General features: G+C 42.2%; 2 protein-coding genes across 2 annotated transcripts in view; one reads left to right on the top strand and one right to left on the bottom strand.

Moving 5' to 3' along the window:
- LOC135500409 (ankyrin repeat domain-containing protein 50-like) overlaps positions 1-22,788 on the bottom strand; it is a 745,855-nt gene that overhangs the window by 152,380 nt on the left and 570,687 nt on the right. Inside the window, exon 15 of the mRNA XM_064791866.1 lies at positions 15,389-15,487. Coding sequence (XP_064647936.1) covers positions 15,389-15,487 — 99 coding nt within the window. The remainder of the gene's footprint in view (positions 1-15,388; positions 15,488-22,788) is intronic.
- On the top strand, positions 6,598-10,089 carry LOC135500766 (uncharacterized). The gene is made up of 5 exons (XM_064792417.1): positions 6,598-6,723; positions 7,144-7,255; positions 7,542-7,791; positions 8,190-8,469; positions 8,887-10,089. The coding sequence occupies exons 1-5, from the start codon at positions 6,598-6,600 to the stop codon at positions 10,087-10,089; spliced, it is 1,971 nt and encodes a 656-aa protein (XP_064648487.1).

Raw genomic sequence — 22,788 nt, 5'->3', positions numbered from 1 at the left:
TTTGGCCATACACCCTATGGTTCCGGTGTACGACCATTACCCCTTTCCTATGCATTATCTATTAGAAAATACCTCCAAACTAGACCTATTGCAGCTAATTTTTGGCACCAGTTCCCCAATTCTTGTTGAATACTATTGATGTGGAATTGAAAGATGGGGCCTTGAGCCATATTATCCATAATTTTTATTTGCCCCAAAATATTCTTATAGGAGGGTAAGGGGTGTCCCAAAAATGCTCTACACCCCATTTTTGAAAAATGTGCCATATTTGAGACAAGATTCCTCAGCCATTGCAGGTCTTTGGCAAGTGACCTTTACATGGATAAAGCTTACTATATTGCTTTTCAATTAAAAAAAAAAAAATCCAGGGAACTCTTCCGGTTTTTTCGCAGCGGGCCCGACTGCGCGTCCCTCCGGGGTCCCCTCCCGGAGACCATATAAAGCATATATCTCTGGATCCCCTTATGAATCCCTCCCAAAATATTACTGAGTATTAGTGAGACCTTTAGGATATGAAATTTACCATTTCCCCCGCCCACCCCTCAATTTTAATCCCTTTGGGGCCGAGTAGCCCTTTCGAGAGATAAGCGGTTAGGTTGGAAACCGTCCTGCATGCAACAACAACAGCAGTTACACAAGCATGGCACATGTTATCAGGTCATGTGCATGGATGCAGCATGGAGGAAGAAAGAACACTTCAACTAAAGTGCGGTTTTTCTGAAATAATAAAGGATTTCCAATGTGGACTGGTAGGAAGTTATCCTCATGACACTTGTGTCCTCCCATTGAAGCAGTGCAAGAAAGATGTGAACGCTCATTTGAGCCGTTGTTTGACTCCAAATCAGGCTGCCCAGGTCAAAACAGAATGGCAGCTGATTGCACTCCGTGCTGGTGTGTTCGATATTGACAGTTCTGTGTTGGACACCACCGTTTGTCCAAAACACAGGTACCAGAGGAGTTTGTTTTGGAGTTCGTCCAGGAAATGTCCACACCCTTTACACCCTCCCAAATCCAAGGAAAAGCCACGGAGAGCTAAACAATATGGAGGAGGCCAGGTCCATCCAGAGAAGTCCAAAGAAATTTGGAACCAGTGGGACGTGCTTGTACCTGTTGGATCAGGTAAGGCAGTGCCAGTAGTTCAGTACATCTTGGAACATGTTAGGCCTATTATTAGGGCCTCAGCAGTGTACTGGGCTGTTATATGAATACATGTAGGCCTAGGCGTTGTGCCAGGCTCTGTCAATCCAGGCCAGGCCCTTGTCGCAAGTAAAAACTTGTCTTATGGAGCTTACACTACCCACCATTGACTACAGTAGGGCTCGGAGAGTGATTGGTCTCACTAAAAGCGAGTCAGGACTCGCATACTGGTACGGTAGGCCTAGTTTGTTTTCATACTACATGTACTAGCGGTTGGGCACAACATTTGTTTGTCACTTTATGAGGACTGCTCCTGATCCATTCAAATCGTGACACCCACATGTAGGCAAAATTCACTTTGGGCCGTATTCAATATGGTGTTTTAGCGACTGTTTAAGGGTTACGCGCGTACAAATTTCTTGATCGCCCGATCATCGCCTGTCTAAAGTTATACGCCAATTCAGAATAAGCTATTATCCAACATGCGGTTAGCCGACGTCTAAGCAACAAAAGAAAATTTAATCGCCGGGCTGGGCATGTTTATGTCCGCGTTTAGGTGGAACGCAAGTACATGCAGCACAGGTTTAGACATCATGGAGGCGGTTTTACAAATTCTTGAGTTTGCACAAGAGGAGGAGGAGGAGGAGGTACTGTTGGGCCGTCCTCGTGTCGAAAGAGTATTTGAGGTCCGAGTGGATGCGCTCCGAAAGTATAGCGACAGTAAATTTATCCGCAGATTCCGGGTTTCCAAGGACACATTTCGTTGGCTAGTAGATTTCTTAGCCCCAGATTTGATGCCACTAAAGGAGAGTAATCATGCTCTGAACCCGGAGCAGCAGGTGCTGGTTGCCATGCGCTTTTATGCCAGGGCATCATTCCAAATGGACATTGGTGATATGTGTGGCGTATCCCAGGCAACTGTCTGCAGGGTGGTTCATCGCGTTTCCTCTGCTATTTGTGCCAGACGTCAGCAATTCATTCACTTTCCAACCACACCGGAAGAAAGGAGAACTATTGCCGAAGGCTTCTATGAGATTGCCCAATTCCCTGGGGTCGTTGGTGCTATAGACGGTTCCCATGTTGCTATAGTTAATCCTGGTGGGGAGCGTGCGGCCCATTTTATCAATCGTAAAGGTTGGTATAGTATCAACTGCCAGGGTGTTGTGGACCATCAACTTCTTTTCACTAACATTGTTGCCAGATGGTACGGTTCGGCACATGACTCGCGGATATTTCAAGAATCACAACTATTCCGTAAATTTCAAGCAGGGGAATACAGAGGCATTTTGCTAGGGGATCCGGCCTACACTTGCAGCACGTTCATGCTTACCCCGGTTCGCAACCCAACAACACCAGAGGAGAACCGTTACAACAATGCCCAACGACGTACCCGGGGAGTGGTTGAACGAGCATTCGGGATTTGGAAAAAGAGATTTCCCTGCGTCTCCAAGGGAATGCATCTGAGGTGTTCAGTGAGTATCATAAACGGTTCACTGGTGATGGAAACGGTTTACTCCCCCTTGTGTTGTACGCTTTGCCAAAAAAACACGTTAACACAGATAAACTGACTCTGATATTAAATTTCATTTTTCAGTTGGATCACAACATGGCAATAATAGTTGCGACCACCTGCTTACATAATCTCGCCACACGAATGAATGATCCTGTACCGGAGCCAGAAGCTGACCTTCCTCGAGGTGAAATCGGTGAACCAGAACGACCCATCAACCCGGCTGAAGTAAATTTCAGAGGAAACTTATTCCGACAACGATTCATCATGCAGCATTTTAATCAGTAAGAGCAACATAAATGGATGAATTAATAAGTGGATTTGTCCCTTCAGAATTCAAAGGTCGATTCGCTTCTGTTTAAGTTTTTCTTTGTAATATTCAGTTTTTGCTTCATAGGCCTTTCGTTTACATATAGCTGCCTGTTTCTGAAGTTCCAATAATTCCATCTTCATGTCGTGTTCCTCTTTCAGATAAGACAAGGCTTCGGTCGTCTTCTGTAATGCTGAACTTGTCGGCTGTCTCGGAGCGACGGCTCTCTGCTGATGTGTGGCAACGAGTGTCTGCTGACGTGAACTGGTGTGGGTTGTCTGCTCACGGCAGATTGTCGAGGACGGCGACAGCCTTCCACGAGTTGAGGACTTGTTATTCCCGCTGAAAAAGGAGTGGCATTTTAACAAATCAGAAAGTACAGGACTATCGTGTTCAAAAGATGAAATGAAATTTTTCATTTTAATGACTGTTGAAAGGAAAATTAGGGCAACAATTTTCATCCACCATTTTCAACGATTCTCTTACCAAACTGACAATTGATCCTCGTTGCTTCTCACTTCTTCTAACTCGACATCTGGTTCGGTGTCATCATCGTATTCAGTGGGCTAATGATATGCACTGTAAAAGAACATTGGTTAATCAAGTGCTTGTAAATTTTCGTAACTTGCTTTGCAGTTCATTACATCACGAGAACCATCCCAGATATTTTTGTTTTATACTGATGCCACTCTGTATCTTGTAATGACAGTAAAATACACGCACTTCCTGCAACTCAGAAATGTGTATTTTTCATAATAATCATCAGAAGGCATACTTGCCTCTTATTTGTATTTCCGCTTGAACTGGTGCCTGCAGTAACATCCTCATCGCGAGTGTCGGTGACCGCTCCAGTGCAATCATCGTCGTAAGTGTTCTTAATCTGCTCCAAATCTTTTGCTATAATGGACAAAATTGCGACTGTTTCTTCGTCGAGGTCGTCAACTTCCGGTGCTCCACCGCCAGTCTTGGCCATATCTATTTTCTTATCCCGTGCGACCGTTTTGGTCTTCCCTTTCATCCTTCTCCATAATTCCTTGAGGTCCTTTGCAGAGGCCCTCGCCCTCTCGGGAAAATTCGCCGCCATTTGTTTCTCGATTTCGTCCCACGCCTTCTGTTTCTTTCTGTTGGAGGAGGTATCCGATCGTTTGTCTTCTATCACCTTCACCTGCAGTCTAATGAGCTGGATGAGGCCCATCCTTTGCTCGTGCGTAAAATTTTCCGCTCTTTTCGGTCCCATAGTTGCAACTACCATACAAAGTGTGCAAGGCCTGATCGAGCCCATTTAAATATCCCTACCCGTCTCGAATTACGTCAGTTCATTAAACTTGGTCTGGTGTCGACAATGAAAGTTACGCGATGATCGGGGATTTGACCGCGTACAGCTAAATGTCCGATGATCGCGACTTTTGAAAGGCCGTTTAGGCCTCCGTTTATACGCCCGCGTACAACATCTATTTAAACGGCGCTTAAGAGGTAATCACCGTTTAACTAAACAGTCGCTAAAACAGCATATTGAATACGGCCCATGAATACATGGCTAATTTAGAAACTAGATCAAGTGCAGCGGAGGTAAGTCCAGTACGTGCAAATGCTGTTTATTGATAAAGACTGTGGTGATGTGGTGTTGTTGGAGAAAAAAACATGTTTTCATGGACAGGCCAGAGAGGATAAAAGATTCTGAGAGAGGGGGCGGGGTTAGCAGCTCTTTTAGTTTACGTGTGCTGAGGTCCAAGTAAATGTTCAAATTTCTCTATGAAGCTGTCACAAAGCTTTTGTGTTTCTAGGCATCAGTTGCATAGATTATAAGTACATGAAAAATACTGGCTATCTGTTTGTAATTTTCAGCCTGCCACATCTACAGTTTCGTTGTCCCCTGTCTCTGAAATTCAACCTGAGGAAAAATCGAAGGAACCTGATGGTACGGAATTTGAGGTATGTGTTCTTAGCTTCACAGTCTAGGCACAACAATTTGTACCTTATTATTTGATAAATAATCAGTCAGATTTCCTTCAGTGAATCCAGGTAATTTCCCATCGGTGCAATGTAAGGAAATTTATTATTCTATAATAAATTGTAGCCCCAGTAAATGACGCGACATCTAGTGCAAAAGGAGTTGAGATACTCTGATCCTAGCGTACGCTCTAGTCTGTTGTTGTTAAACCAGAGCTCGTTTAATCTTGGCACCGCAGCCCTTTAAGCCATCATACATGGCATGGGCTGTGCTAGTATTTTAATCTATTAGCCCATGGAACTCACAGTTTGCTTTTCAGTGTTTTGACTCTGAGTTGTAAGGAAGCTTGTTTCTTTCAGGGTGGAGATGGAGAGGACCAGAGTTGGCGAGTGATTTTGCCTGTTACTGGGAGTACCGGTAATGGATCATCATGCTCAGAAGCTGATAATGTTATCATAATGGTGAGCATTGATGCTAGGTGAAAGAGGTACAGCCAATGTGTCCTGTGCAATAAAAAGACATTTTGTAGGATGACTGCTCCTAATGCTATGCTGGTGAGTTGCAGTGAAAATCTATCTTGAGTCAAATTTGGATTTTCATAGCCGGCTTGTAAGGGAACTTCGAGGCTTTAAAGTGACAACACGTCCATGGACCATTTCATTGATGCTATGCTGTCTTGTTGCACACATAAGTAATTACTGGTGTGGCCATTTAAAGTTCCTCTTTCATTTCAGGGTGGCCACTTGCTTTCTGGAAATGGTAGCTCCACACCAAGTACAGAGACTGATAATGGTTGTGATGTGATGGATGTGACTTGGGCACCTACCCCAGCGCCACGAAATGTCGAACTGGCAACACTGAATAGTTTCCTTGCTAAAGGAGGATGTGCTCCAGTAGATGGTCAGCTCGTCACTGCCATTGACAGTGCCTCACAAAGAACCCTACGGTATTACAAATCGAAGGCAAGGGAAGCACTTGGTCTAGTTCTTCATCTTCTCGCACCTGGACAAGAGGATGAATTGATGGCGTTGGTCCATCCTGCACCATCGGTAGTGGATGACAGTTTAGCTGCTTCAGTCGTGAAGTGCTACAATGAGGCGGAAACATGGTTTACCAAAAGACAAATCCTATCCATCCTTGCTACGAATCGCACTAAAGCACAGTTGCTGGTTAGTTTCAAGATTTCATTAGCTGTTGCACGCAGTTCAAAGGATTGGCATGTAGTAGTAGGCAAGCCCTGTTGGTGTATCCCATCCTCATTGACGACAAAATTGAGCATCATTACCGCCAGTCCCCACTACTCTATCAACTGAACCCCTCAGGCTATGCTGTATCAATAAGTTCTGTTGGTTGATGAGCAGGGTCATGTGTGGAATGAGAGGTATGAGAAAGGACAACTATCACAATAGAATGACCCTGGTATTTCCAGTTGTTGGAACCAGGTTACATCTTACATGTACATGTACATGCACTTGAACTTGAGTGACCTGCTCATTGTCACTCATATTTACACTGTGCATATACATTTTGAATTGCTATTGTTAAAAAAATACCTAGTATTCAATGTCTACCTTTTTGCAGGAACTAATCCCAGGATTGACTATCTATAGAATTGACAAGGCAAGACAACACGCTACTGAAGTTGGTCAAGCCCAACCTGTGCATATTGAGCCAGTCACCCGATCCCGTATGGATGAGGCGAAGGTGGATCACTTCCTCGACTTCATCTCTAGACCAGAATTTCTTCAAGATGTAGCATATGGAACTCGTACCATGAAGCTGAGCCATGGGGAGAAACTGGAGATACCAAATGTTGTGAGGACTACCATCGTGTCAAGACTCATTCAGATGTACCTAGCATACTGCGAGGAAATTGGTTTTCAACCACTGAAAAGAAGCTCACTCTTCTCAATAATTCAGGCAAGAATGCCAATTACAGGTATTTGGAGTTCGACTTCCAAAGGTAACAGCAAATGCAACTCCTTGGCAAAGATTTATTTTGAGTTCTTCTGCTGTGGATTTGGAAATTGTGTTTGTCTGCCCAAAACAAGTTGAAATCCAAGGGTATTCCGTGAGAAAGTATGGGAAAAGTTGGACCGTCTATTGATTGAAAAAGGGGAGAAGTACATCCTAGTAGTATTATTGAATATATGACATGTTTAATGACACTTCTTTCATGTCTTTTTCCTCACTTGTTTACATATTGGTTGTAAAATAAAATTGTCTTTCATTCAGGTGTGCGCTGCATCTCAAAAAAAGTCCCTGGCTGGATTAGACAACATTGCCGCAGAAGGATCTCAAGCATTCGATACCCTACTCAAAGTTTTGGAAGTCCTTGGAGACTGTGGTATGTATAAAAAATGTAAACACTGATACGGTTGAGTCTTCTGCATTATTCAGTCACATAGGCTGCCTAAAACTGATTGTAACACATTGCCAAGCCAGCTATACCCATTCGGCCAAGCCAACTATGCCCATTCTGTTTCACTTGTACTCTTTGTTTTTCTCAATCTGCTAATAGAAAAGATAGGCCCACATGCATCAGTCAAGCACTATTATATTCATAGTGAACTCAAAAGAATTTCACATGCAACCTGCTTATCAAATTAACTTTTTTTTCACATTAATTTCAGGTTATCCACATGCAACAATAGAGGACTTGAATGTCAAGATTCAGTCTGCGAGGGTTTACCTAAAGACGGATTTCAAACTTCATGTCAGCGAAGCCAGCCAGTGCCCTGACCACTGTATCATGTATGCCTTGGGGGATGGTACAACACCTTGCAGCCACAAACATGATTTTTCATGTCAACGATGTGACGAGATATCGTATATATTTGATACCATCGAGTCAGCCTTCAGCGATTCAGACGTGTCATACAGGTATGGATATTTTCTTATGCCAAGCATGTTCTGTATGCCTAGGATTTGTGTTGATGAATGACATTCAATGCCATCATGATCTTCTGGCTGTTTTCTTGATTGTTTCCTGAACCATCATTCAACTACTTGCCTTACATCAAGTTTGATTCAGTAGCACACACCTCTGAGAATAAGTGTGTGGTCATGGACTTTCTCAGGAATCAAACAGTGATTTGTCAGTTCCAACAATTTGCTGACTGATGGTGTGTCTCAATCTGTATATTGTTACTGTGGTGTAGAACTCAATTGAATGTCAATACCCTATCCCAAATTTCAGGCTCAAAGTAAACACTGCCTGAGTGACTTATGCCACCCCATGCTTATGCTTGTGCTAACGTATCATGCGGTCTTGTTTTCAGGTATGAGAAACAGAGGGAAGAGCTTCTTTTTGATTTTGAAGCGGCAAAGGAGAAGATCATTCAACTGAAGGCACATTTGCTGAGGGCCAAGAACCAGGAGAGGGCCAAGACCAAAATTCTTGATGAGCTGCTGCCAAACCAGTGCTTGATGACCATGGACTGGGCAATGAAATTCCTACCGATGAAGTTCCGTGAGGCCCAGCAAGACTGGTTTGCTAAGAAAGGCATCTCCAGGCATGTGTCTGCGTTGGTGACAAAGACAATGGAAAACGAGTTCCAGGTTAGTTGCAGAGGTCCTCCATGTATGAATGTTTCGGTGTGACACTGTTCTCCAATCTGCGTGACTGAAGGACCTTCCAGTTGAATGAGTGAAAAGAGGCTGGTGTAACTTTTTAAAGAAGTGGTAGCCTATGCACAGAGTGATTTGGACTGAAGAACTCAAAAACTAAACAGTCTGTGTGCTGGGAGAGGATCACCTATTTCAATTATACTATAATGCCAAGGGCAGTATAGTTCATTTGTTTCACAGGAATGATGTCCTGTCATCAATACTAATTGATGATGGATGTTTGATGTTCTTCCCAAAGTGACAGCAAATTTAAGTGATACATGCCAATACATGTATCTCACCCTAGACGAATTCCTCCTTACGTTCACCGTCTCATTTTAAAGTTTTGTAATTTTTGTTTTTTTCCAGATACACTGCTTTGTCCACGTGCTCGATCAATGCAAGCAGGATTGGTTCAGTGTCTACTCGTTGATTGAGGCCTGCATCGCAAAGCTTCAAGTCGAATTGCCACAAGTGACAGAGCTGTTCCTTCGGTCTGACAATGCGGGTTGTTACCACAACGCTTCCCTGCTATTGTCTCTGCCATCACTGTCTAAAGCCAAGGGGATTTTCATAAAACGATATGACTTTAGCGAGGCCCAATCGGGCAAAGATATATGTGATAGAAAAATTGCCCCAATGAAGGCTCACATGCAGCGATATGTGAATGAGGGGCATGATGTCCAGACTGCCCTGGATATGAAGAATGCTCTTGAGACGTATGGTGGAGTACGCGGTTGCTATGTTGCCGTTGCAACCCTAAAGCCCGGAGCAGCCAAAGAAAAGGGCACTTGGCAAGGAATAACGTCTTACACAAACTTTCAATTTGAGGAAGAAGGCATTCGGGTTTGGACAGCGTATGGTGTCGGGGTTGGCCAATTCCATAGCCACAATGTTGTACTGAAGAAGACCAGACAGGGATCATCTGGTGTAGTTATAGGTGATTACACTATACCAGATCAAATCACAGGAAGTCTTAGTGCCCACAGTTCCTCACAGATGGTGCAAGTGCCATGCCCGGAAGATGGTTGCGGTAGGATGTTCCCTAGCCAGGAGGCACTCACCATGCACATGGCTTGCGGTACTCATGATGCCCTCCCACTGAAGGACACGAAAATCGATAAAGTCAAGAGGAAGTGGACTGAAAAAGTCGATGCCCTTGCAAAGCCTTCTGTTTCCAGTGGTGCTATTGAAGTGTCGGGCACCGTTGAGTCTGGAAGCAGCCTCGTTAAAATAGGATGGGCTCAGCGTGGCCAACGGACTGCACGGCGCAATGCCCCAGAGGTGCGGGAATTCCTGGAGAAAGAGTTCATGAAAGGTGTCAACACCGGTATCAAGGAGAATCCCTCAAATGTTGCCACACGTCTGAAGGCTACATTCAGCAAAGAGCACTGGCTAATATCACAGCAGGTGATGAGCTATTTCAGTAGGTTGTCCACAAAGCAGAAATGTGGACATCTCCCTGATGGGCCAGTTGTTGAAGAATCAACTGAGGAGGAAGTTGCTGCTGTATCTGCTGCTGTGGTGCGACGCAGACTCAGAAACAAAGTTGCTCAGGAGGCAGGTTTCTAATACGTTGGATCTTGGTGATCATTGAATCTGCATAGTGACCCTGGAAAAAACTTCCCAATTTCCAATTTTTCAAATAATCTAGTCAAACATTGACCTCAGGGCCAGTTTTTATCTTGTAACCTAGAATATTGCTACTGAAGCATGAAATGAATGGTGACCTAGACATAAGCATCTGTTCCAATTCCTCTCTTTGAAAAGAGGATTGCTGACCTGTACGTTGTATGTTTAAGAGAAATGAGAAGTTCTTTTCATGGCCTCCATGTAGAATGCATCATGTTTTTGAATAAGACGACTGGATTTTTTTGTATACCCTAGAACATGTACAGCAGATGAGACACCAGTTGGACTGTATTTAATATTATCAATCCATGTTCATACTGAGACTAAAAGCTATTTTTGTACCAATCTGATAGCTCTAGTGATACGGTATTATCCAATATTTAGACGGGGCAATAGAGTTTCTTGTTGACCTTTCAACTTGTTAGCCTTGTAGTCTGGATGGTTATCACAGCCAATGGGCCCTTTGGCGCACTCTCTGGGACACCTTGCATGTACAATATAATTATGGTACTAGGTGCTTAGATTCAGACCGAACTCTTGTGAGTGGCTGCTTTCAGTGCCATACCAGCCTAACTTCAGAAATGCTACAGAAATCAGAAACTTGGTCCTGGTATCCGGTCAAAGTTGAGGATCCTTATTGTTGCCCCGTTTTTATCATTGGTACATGTGTACACTAGGTACAAATGTATACCCAGGATGACATTTGGTGTCATTACGGCTGCTCTTGTTTTTGAGATACAATGTATTGTGTATTTACCAGGTCAAAGGTCAGCTGCTTTAAAACTCAACTGTGGGGGGGGGGGGGGGGGGCTGGCCATTGTATGTTTGTATGTGTTCATGTTGTAAATAGTCATATATAGTGAAAAGAAGTCATAGTACATTATACATTGTAGTACTAATTTTCATTATTTCTGGTGGACTGCTTGTTCACTTTTCTCGTTCATGTGTGATTAGATAGAATTCGCTGTCTGCAGAGGTCTGTCCTGACCTTTGGCTTTGTTGCCTGATCATGCAGGTAAAAATCCTTATTTTTCTGGATGTAACGCTAAAGAAATAGTTGGTCCAAGCAGACCAACCATGAATCAGGAGGGGATGTCCCCTATACAACGATATTGATATTGATTTAGATTTTGTTTGAAAAGTTAGCTTGGCTACAGGCATCGTTGGGAGTGGATTATTTATGAAAAGTGTCCCTTATCCGCCAACCGAGGATTGAAATTTCGAAGAGGAGGCTTAGGTACACGACCACCCTGGGAAGTGGAATCTCTTCAGATCACTGAGTGCCCCCCCCCCCCCCCGCCCATGCATTGCAATGGTGACCCAAAATGTCTTTTTCATAACATCATACAGCACCACACAGGAAATAATTGTGGTCAAGGACCAATTTGGGCAATGAAGAGACTATTTCCATAAATACACAATAGGCGGCGCCACTTCATAATGAGTGAAAAATCTCCTCTTTTGCTAAAAATCTCACTTTTTTATTGGGACACCCTGACCAAACCCATGGACTTCCCTGGATTTTCCTTTTGGATTTTGAAAGGTGATGTAATTACCTTCAATATGAGGCATATTGCAACATCCAGAGCCCTGCAATGGCTAAGAACCATTGGTCTGAATTGACCTCTTCCGCAACCATGACCTATTACATAATCTTTCTAGGCCTATAGTAGCCTGGGCAGAGGCCATGGCTTTATGATTTCTCTTGGGTGAACACAACAGACCATGTACTACTACCACACAAAAGGGTATTGTCCAGAATTGCTCTTTCGTCCTGGTACGCATGTCCAAAGTCGCCCTCAGAAATGGCCTAAAATTTACCAAAAATGGCTTAACGTGACCCCAAAAATAGGCCCACCCCTAGCTCAGCAACCAGTTACTTGGCTGAGCTCATAATTGCTGTGGATTGTTGTCTTAGTGAATGGGTCTTGCATGCCAAATCTCATTAAAAACTTTTGACCCCCACCTTGCCACCCTCTGAATGGTGGTATCATGGACCCGCACTTAAATTGTCAATGTTTGACCGCTACGCATCAAAGAACGCGTGGTGTTGTGAATCTGAAATTTAGATTATGTTATTCCGGACAGTCGGGCAAGTAAATGGTGAAAAATAAAATGGTGATTGACCACGGAAATTTTTTGATAATCGACAAATTAGACAGACTTCGATATTTCCACTCTTTTCAGCCAACTGGCAGAAAAAACTCAAAACACGCCCCCTATTACCCAATTAGCAAAATTCGAAATTAATTTTTTCATCAAATAATTTCTTAATATCTCAGTGTAGACTTGAAACAACAAATATTTTTTCAATACCTCTCCAAATATGTACTTGAGAGTTAAAAACATGCACTCGTCTAATTGATAGGCCTCGACCCTCCAACCTATGAATATTCATTAGTGGTCTTGTCTCATGGTGGGTATTTAGCGTGGCCGCGGCCATTAGGCTTACTGCTGATCTACTGCGCGTATCTCACGTGATCCCGCTCGTGATTGATTGTTCGATAGAATTACAATCAACCTTCAACTTACAGGTAAGTCTCGGTTAATCAACTATAATTCAAATGGCCAGCTTGAGGACGAGAGACAGAACGCAACCGTCTCCACCTCTCGCGGGACTACAAGAAACAATACTTTATAACGCTGGTTAATAACAGGTGAATACCAATGATGTGGAGCCGAGGCCTCTGCAACCTCTATTTCCAGGGGTCAACGAGCTCCCCACTTCCGGTGGTCCTCTAATTAACCCCTGGAAACATAAAAAAATAAAAGCTCTGTGATTAGTTACTGACAATCAACATAAATATCGATGACGTCTCTCACTATCACATGTTATTTTTTCATTCGCATATGATGATGAACACTTAACATTTTGAGTTTCCTTCTTGTAATCATATGAACAGATAACCCAAGCCTCCTTATAAATACATGCATGTGGTCACTCCACGAGTAATAGAGTGCAGGAGCTGGCCCCTGTGAAAAGTTAGTTGACCCAGCATTCAATTACTGACTTTAGGAATGAAACTTTGAAGTCGAAGTTCATCTCCAGCTAATTCCCGAGCATTGCATCAGTGAGTTATACCTGTAGTAGTTAGTCTGCAGTTGAAAACGCCAGTATCAAAACACCAGTGTTAATCACAGACCACCCAGGATGTTGGGTAGTGTCCGGTACAGGCCAATCCTGCTTTAGCTGGTCACTCCCACCATAGTCCCTGGTTCTCACCATGAACTGGTTGCTTGCAAGCACAGTTTCGGTGCGTCAAAGGGGTGAGGAGTAAGATTTATCCGTTTCTAGTCTTCTAATAGAGTTCGATGACGAGGACGATGAAGGCGATTCTCGCAGCAGCAGGTATGTAGTAGTAACAGGCCGATCTGCAGCATCCGAGGAGTTCCGCCATGACGCACGATCAGGTATGATATCCAGCTCAGGTTGTTGGTGAGCAAGCGAATAGACAAGTTGATTTCCCCTCTGATTTGCATTGGAGCCCTTTTTCGTATCCTTCGAGTTTTCAGACGCGTTGGGTGTTTTCCTTATGTAAGGTAAGTCAGCCTCATCAACCATGGTCCTATGGATGCGGGGAAGCTTTGGTTTGATATCAATTTCATCACCTGCCTCTTTGGTTGTTTTCAGGCACATTGCATAACTACCGCTTTTACAAAGGTTCCGAATATCTCGATCAAAGGAGTTCTGTTTCGAGCGTAAAGATTCCATATTTTTCCGAATGTCATTTAAATCTCTGCTCGTTTCTGGCATCTCGATCGCACTGACGTCTACTTTCAGTTGCTTCAGATCATTACGAAGTTTCGAGACACCCGAATGTCCTTGCTTACGTTCAAATGCAAGTTTGATTTCGTCTCGCCTTTGTGAGTTATGCTTATCACACTGTTATCTAAGCTTTTTTGTTTCCTTTTCCCTTTATTTCACATATTTCTTTATTGTTTTTGTCTGACTCAGACTTAAGGACGCTGTTTTCGTGTTGTAAATTATTAAGTTGAGTCTGCAGACTGTCGTTAACGGCGTCGGTTTTTGATAATTTTGAGCAGAAGTCACGATAGCATTGTACGATAGCAATTCGTGATTACATGCAGTTTGTTTGTTCATGTTTTTTCACTGCTGTAACGCCACCGAAAACTGTGAGCTATAAACCGCATGTGAATGATCAAATAACACAAACGCGGTGTTTAATTAATTAATCACCGCAATTATCGATATATTATACTGATCAGGAAGTATCTACAATGTTAAACTTTGGATAACAAGTCGTATCTTCTTACCAAGATTTAATGGACATTGCAAATTGTGACCTTATATGTTTACCTCTTTGACTTTTTGGAACTTTAACTTTCGAGGCGCCACAGGATTCAGAATGGCCATTGTTTTCCTCTCGGGACAGCGGCAGTGCTACATGTATACAGTCATGCTCATGTATTTAACAATTTAATAAGTATTCTATCGATAAGCAAATATCGAAATATATAAATGGATAAGAGTCTGATGTGTAGATGACCGCAAGAGTTATCCCATTCAACAATAACATACATCGGTTTATTATCTTACGATTTTAGAGCGCTAAGTTAGGATGAATGGGACGTTTGGTGTGTTACCTTTTCCCCTTGGTCAACCTCTGCGTCACGTTTCAATAGAGAATCTACGACCTTTTAAAAAAAAACTCTTTTGTATATGATACTTTTCTCTTATGTTTTGGTCACAAAGTGTGTGAATTGCGGGTTCAAATTTATCGATCGCGGACATTTCGTTTATCTTTTTATACCCGTCAGCTGCTGCCACCTAGTGTCAAGTCAGATTCGATCGGCGCGCCATCTAACGTAGGAATGTAGAGTTTTGTTTTGCACTGCCATATTGGCCGTCACGTGGTCACGACGTAAAGGAAATGCATTGGCAGGTGGCCATCAAAACGTCACGTCGTGAAGTCACGTGAAGAACCTCCATAGAAAATGCTACGAAGTCGAAAACACCTCACATAGGGCTTGTAGCGACGATTTACGAAATCGATTGCAGTTATGAGTGCTTTGTGAATATGACGCAACTCGCTAAGAACCACCTAGTAAAACGTAAACGCTTACTAAACTCTATCAAGAAGGCTTCATGAATACCGGACCCTGAGGTGTGGATGATTTCAAGCGATTCAAACTAGTTATTCAACAATAATATACAATGCTTTGTTATCTTATGATTTAGAAAGCTAAGTTAAGATGAATGGAAGTTTTGGTGTGTTACCTTCTTCTCTTTGTCAACCTTTGCGCCACATTTCAATAGAGCATCTACGACACCAATGTGACCGTTTTTGGAGGCGCTCATTAGCGCCGTCCAGCCGTCCTGAAACAAGACAGACATACTGTCGATAACCAAATATCGAAATACAATAAATACATATATGTATATTTATGTTGATTCCTCCTAAAAGATTACGAAAGATTAATAACTAACAGTGAAGTGTAATATACAAAATAGCCATAAACAAACAACCAAAAAAACCAACCAAACCAAAACACACGCACACACGCACACACCCGCACGCATTCTTACGTGCACGTGGTGCAGATCGAGGACGCCACATTATAATTTCAAAGGACGTCCTCGCTTTTATGCATAAATGTCTCGGGGTTCTTCACCACTGTGGTCGATCATACAATAACAAAAGGCAGTGTACAATGTGTATGACCTTCCGATTGGATTATTAATGGTCGATCTGCACCACCAGAGGAAAATTGGCAACAAACCAACCATTACCTTGGCGACGGGGACCCATATACTAGAAAGAAGGAATCTACAAAACTGGGTACTAAGTAAGGTGTCATACCTCTGCTGTATATGGAATGGGCACGTGATACGCTCAAAACATGCACTTTGAGGACTTTTCCAAGCGAGGACGTCCTCGTTTTGGTGTGTGTCCTCGGTTCTACATTTTTGTATATTGAAAAACTTCAAAAATTTCCTGATTTTGCTCCCTATATAAACGCCTTTTTAATCGTGTAGAAGAGGTATAAGGAAAACATGCATGGAAGAAAAAACGTTAGATTTCACACGATGGCATTTGCAAAGATTGGGAATCGAGTACAAACTTCTAGTGCAATCAACTGTCATATCCAGACTGGATTATTGTAATAGCCTGCTCGTTGGTGCCGATGAAAATGTACTTGATAAGCTACAAAAGGTTCAGAATCACGCAGCGCGAGTAATCACAGGGAGGCGTAAACGTGAACATATTACCCCCGTGCTGAGAGGTCTACATTGGCTACCAATCCTTGAACGTATAGAGCTCAAGACAATGCTCCTCATATACAAAGCAAGAAACGGACTTGCCCCTGCTTACATATCCGAGCTCCTCCCATCCTGTGACTCCGGGCGATCCCTGAGGTCCGAAGACAAATGTCTCCTGAGGATCCCCAGGAATCGCCTGGAGACGTACGGTGTCAGGAGCTGCCTTGTACTGGCGGCCAGACTTTGGAATGCGCTCAGCATTGAGATTAAAAAGGCTAAGACTGTTGCTATTTTCAGGTGCGGGCTAAAAACCCATCTGTTCAGACGATATTTTGAAACACCGCATTAGAGCAAAATTTGGATTTTGCGGTATATGAATGTAAATGTAAATTTCAATTCAATTCAATACAAAGATCAGATCCTCACCATTACAACGCGAACTTATTCAGAACGTCCTCATTTTATATATACCAAGTGATGCACTTTTTTCGGCGCCTGTAAACCATGATGCATCAATGAAATTACCTCTATCTGCGTGGGTCACAAATTTTACTTATTAACTGAGTATCGAAGACACTCTACCCTCTCCTGCACACCTTGGCGACGGGGTTCCCATATACTAGGAGGAATCTACAAAACTGGGTACTAAGTAAGGTGTCATACCTCTGCTGTATATGGAATTGGCAAGTGATACGCCCAAAACATGCACTTTGAAGACCTAACCCTAACCCTAACCTAACCCGACCCCTAATTATTTGCCCAAGAAAAATACTTGCTTTTCGGGAGAAGAAATGACGACACAACAGAGTACAACAAACTATTAATTAATGTTGTGGGCGACAATGCCTGCATTTATTAAGGATACGGTAACAGTGGACTTACAACATAGAATCATACCAAAATCATCTTCTTACAGTGGAACAGCTCATAATCGAGGGACTTAGGACCAATCATAAATTTCTCCCGCATGACCTATCCCTATCAATTCTGCGTATAATGTTTTGAAATTTGAGGTGTCATAATCCACAGGGATGCGTCATACGGAAGCGATTTTTTGATTTCCCAAAAGTCCCTTCTTTTTCAAGGAACACGCGCCAACTTTTAATAGTGGTCCTCCTACACCATCCTAGCCCTTTTAAGCGTTGACACCACCCCCATCAACTTTAACAGAGGACCCCACTATAAACTGCCATTACTTTTCTGAAAGAGGACCCTCTTAACCGCCTATTCGCCTATCCGCCTAAATGAAAGCTTGCCCCCCCCCCCCCCCCCCCCCCCACCCCCACCCCCCAGGTAGCCGCCAATTCGGCATCGAGTCGACGTAAGATCTTTGCAAAATTGAACTGCTCCAGAAGTAAACATGTAGCTAATCTTCAATTAATAAAAAAACAGCTTTCAACAAATGTTTGACTTCAGAATGTGACTGATAATGCCTCGAATGTTTGCGAAACAAGAACCAAGCTTAAGCAGAAAACGATTTTTTGCAGACTTATTCTTAGCTAAACAAAATTATTGAAGCCCGAGTTTTACGAACAGCTGACTGATGGCCATGTGAGTTCTTTAAACTTTGTAACTCCATATTGTCCTGATTTCCATTAAATTATAATTTTGCATTTAAATCTTTGTAATATTATTTTGGTTACGTGTGTACTGTACCCTGTAATTTTATGTTGAATATTTTTTGATTATTTTATGTTACTGTTGGCCCCTAGTGGGCGTTTTAGAGTAATAAAAGAATTGAATTTGAATTAGCCAGTCACGATTAAGGCACTCGAGTTGGATACCTTAGAAGAGCGACGACACCAATATTCACTCGTCCTCATGTACAGAATCGTTAACAACATCATGGGCATCCCTCAAGAACACCAACAAGAGTGGCCCGGAAAGAGTCAGAGGATGGCCCACAGACACTGACAACAAACCTGCAGAATGGAAGGTATAAGTTGCTAAATTCATTGCAAAATTACACTGTCTCAATGACGGACAAGGTATTTCTCACTCACTACCAATAGGCCTTTTTATGCCTACCTGTCTTCTTTAATTCGCTTACATTATTATGTAATTTTTGAGTACTCTCTGTTTTTAGCTACATCAAGTAGCATTTACTTTTCCTATGGTACCAGTTTTGTGGTATCCTCCAATACACTAGCACCTAACCAGGACCTTCCTGTTTACTCGCCTTTCTGTAGGCCTTACCCTGCTGGCCGCAATGTGTCTCCACTGAGGTTATTTGTTTTGACCGTTACCGGTGGCCTTTTTATTACTCTTTTTTCATTCTTATCTTGTTTATTGTGTAATTACTGTACTCTTTTATCGTTTGTTGTAGTACGTTTCCTCAGTCCTGACGAATACACGGTAGGGTGCAAGCTGGACTCATGAAAATATACAGTTGATCTCAAAAAATGGTCTTACGAATCAAATCTTTCTTGGTGTTATAAATAGCAACAGCTTCCTCCAACGAACCATCAAACAGTGGAATATGCTCTCGGAAAGCGTTGCCTGTGCACCAGATGTCCAGTCATTAAGCTGCATCTGGCTGCCCACCAACGTTCCAACTTACCATAAGGAGTCCAACACTAAATAGTTTAGGGCCTACATATCATCACCAATATGTATTGATGAGAGAAGAGATAGAGAAAGCCTGCCGTGTATGAGTATGAGCTCGGAAATGATCTCTTCGGATTGATAACTGGCAATTGGCCGAATAATTAAAGGCGGGATACAGGAAAGTTGCCGTATGTGATCTGATTGCGAAGGGGGGCTGATCGTGACCTGAAGGAACGAAAGAAACATTCACCAGAACTGATTGGAATGATACTATAGTGGGGAATGACGAAGAAGTGGGGGACATCATCCAGTATTGTTGGTTGACTCTACCAGGAAGGATGCAACGTGTTCCTTCTGATGCCACAGTAAAGGAAAACTGCTTGATACTAACGTGTACCAGCTTTTTGTCCACTGCCGCTAGCGATAGTCGACATAGTCGTGAGGGTCTTGTCACTGACCAAACGCACATTTCACAATATAACAGAGGACATACATGTAGTTGGGTGTCTGTAAACCAAGAAATCAAGAAATGAAATCCTGTAAAGTGAGAAATGAAATTTGTGAAATGAGAAAAGAGATTTGTAAAACAAGAAATAAGTTGGGTTAGGTATAAAACCTGGACCGGAGAAATAGCTTAGTTGAAACGAAGAATTGCAAATCTTGTTTTAAAGGTGAAATCAGACTGGGTTGAGTGTGTCCCAACTCTCTCCTAATGGTGACCTCCAAACTCAGTTCATTATTTAACGGGGTCTCATGCTCCGAAAAGGTTGATAATGCTGTTAACTTCCTGCAATAGGTGATGCCTGCTGAAAAGGCCGGCTGAACTCGCACTACATCATTTAAAGGGGTTTCAGTTGCTGAAAGTTGCTGTTATATTATGCAATGTGGAGTCAGCCTAGTCAAGCCCCGGAAAAACGTGGACTACAAAAAAACCGAGGACGTCCTCGGTAGGAAGGATGCCCATAGAAGGTGCGCATTGATACACTAATTGTCCTCAGTCAGCCGGCCATGGAGCGATCGTAGCGCCAAATAAAGCATTTCGATCAAGGAGGGCATCGTCGGCACACGAAATGTAGCAGAATGGAATGGAAATGCCCCGATTTGTCATGATGAAGGTTGACATACAAATCGTAGAATGGACATTACAAGGCAAATTTGTTTCATCGTGCGAACTGCGGACAAACCTCTTTTTGGATAGATTATTGTAAACTGATGTTTGAGAGGGAGAAAACAATGGCAGCTAACACCACATACAGTAAAAAAGTCGATGTCACGGTATTTCACATGTATACTGAGGACCGTCTTCGTTTTGACTAAATTAAATATAGCCTACCGCACGCAAATTCATTCATTCAAATTTCAAGAAAGGAGCACGCGATTAAAGCCGTCGCAAAGTTGAAGAAGGGTGATAAGATAAGTCTGAAGTGTTTTGACATGACTGTTATTTTCTAAATGTAGATCTGCTACCTCGAGAGCAAACAATGAGAGAAAATTAAGCATGGGCATTCGAAATCTGATGTGTTTCACATTCAAACTGAGGACAGTCCTCCTTTTGCATTTGTTTCTGCAAGCTTACAGCTGACACAAAGCAAAAAGCAAAAATTTTATCCAGTGATTTCACAAGTACTCCGCATTTAGACGGGATATCTGCAACTTCGTTTTCAAGAAAGGTAAAATGAATGAAAGTTAGGCAACACAAGTCATTTTCCGGAAGGGAGCCCCCTTTTGACTCGATATTATTTTAAGAAAGGAGCACACAAGATTAGCCAGAGAATCATTGAAGGGATGGTGATTAATCTGATGTGTTTCACATGCAAACTAAGAACAGTCCTCCTTTTTCATGGGTTTGTGCAAGCTGATGTTATAATTGATCACACCTAACAGAAATCAGTGGACGAAATAGTATTGTGAGGTGATTTCATGATGCATACTGAGAACATGTCTCTTTTTTAAGCCAATTTCGGCTCAATTGAGGAACCAACAAAGAGAGCTGAAATGACACTGAAGAAGGGGCATAAATCTGATGCAATTTGAAGTAAAGATAGTCCACATTTAGAGTTAACAAACTAATTAGAAAGGAGCGCGCAAAGTAAGCCTAAGATTGATTAATTTGAAGTGATTTGACATGGAAACTATTTAAAAAAGTAGCATATCTGCTAAGCCACGAGGCAAACAGTGAGAGGCTACAGAACATATGTACATACTTTAAAAAGGAATTAAAAATCTAATGTGATTTCACGTGCAAACTGACAACAACGTCCATTTCATGGATTTGTGGAAGATGGTGTAAGTTCAAGAAGGCAGCGCACAATCAAGACTTAAACTACAGAACTGAGGTAAAAAATAAGTATGAGGTGATTTCACATGCAAACTGTGGACAGTTTTCCTTTTGATTGAACATCCACCCATTCATTTTTCAGAAAGTAGCACACAATTTTGAGCCAATACAAAACTGAAGAAGGGTGATTAATCTGATAATTTGGCATGCAAACCATAGCTCGTCTTTGTTTAGGTGGATATCTGGTGCTCAGAAGCAAACAATGAGAAAAACCAAGCTGATATTCAAGGAAGGAGTGAACAGTGACAGACAATGCAAAGCACAGGGATCAAAATTATCATGAGATATTTTTTCCTGCAAGTGGGGTAAGTCCACATTTTGACAAGATATATGCAAATTCATTTTCAGGAAAGGTGCAAATCGCGCGAGCAAACACAAAAAAAATTTTCAAGGCGGGAGTGCAAAATTAGAAAAATGCGAAATTGAAGAAGGGTGATCAATCAGGTGTGATTAGACATGGAAACTAAAAGTCCTAATTAAAGTGCATATCTGCTATCGCAGCATCATACAATAAGATTTTTTAAAAAAAGAAAAAAAGAATGGAGATTTACAATTGAGTGCGTTTAAAATGCTAACGAAGGACAGTCCTCCTTTTGCTTTGATTTTTGCAAGCTGGTGTTCAAGAATGGAGCAAACAATGATGGCTAAGAAAAACTAATGAAAGTAAAATTAATATGAGGTTCAGAATGCAAACTTCGAACAGTACACATTTTGACTAGCTTTCTGCATATTGTTGTTCAAAAGGAACCAACCATACTAACAAAGAGAGCTTATATAACACTGACGAAGGGACAAACATCTGATGCGATTTTAAACCGGCAGTCCTTTTGTGTGGATATATTTGAATCAATTAATACTAGTAGTAAGAAACCCGCAGTATGAGCCAAGGGGCGATTAATCTGTTGTGAATTGAGATATGGAAACTAAGGAAAGTCCTCCTTTGTTTGGATATCTGCTAAAAAAACAGGGGAAGGAGAAGAAATGTGGGGTGATTTTAAATCCAAACAGAGGACAGTATTCCCTTTGACTATCTGCAAAATTATTTTTAAGTAAGGAGCACACAAAGTAAGCCAAAGAAATATTCTGATGTGTTTGCACATGCCAACTAAGAACAGTTCTTTTATTGAAGTACATGTATATGCTAACTGAGGAGCAAAGAACAAGAGTAATCAAAGAATGGACATTAAAAATCTAATGTGTTTTACATTCAAATTGAGGACAATGCTCATTAAGCATTGAATGGTGCAAGCTCCTGCTAAAGAAAAGTCATTTGTGGATTGTATTTTTGGCGCGGTCTTCCAGGATCGCGAATTACCATGCAAATTCCCGCTCTCAGGTCACTGGCTGCACATGCCTGCTCCAACTAAATTTCTTTTCTCAGGCGCATGACCTGAGAGATCCAATAAACTTGGGTGTTGCTTCGCATCTCTTGACCCACATTACAGGGTCATTCCAAATATTTATTTCTTGAAAGCAAGGCCATGCTGTTATGTTCTTTCCCACCTCCACTCACTTTTCTGTTTTGCTTTCC

The sequence above is a fragment of the Lineus longissimus genome, chromosome 16 (assembly GCF_910592395.1).
Source record: "Lineus longissimus chromosome 16, tnLinLong1.2, whole genome shotgun sequence".
In the NCBI taxonomy this organism is placed as follows: Eukaryota; Metazoa; Nemertea; class Pilidiophora; order Heteronemertea; family Lineidae; genus Lineus; species Lineus longissimus.
Note: the sequence above shows the minus strand (reverse complement) of the source record. Positions and strands in the feature narration are given on the sequence as shown.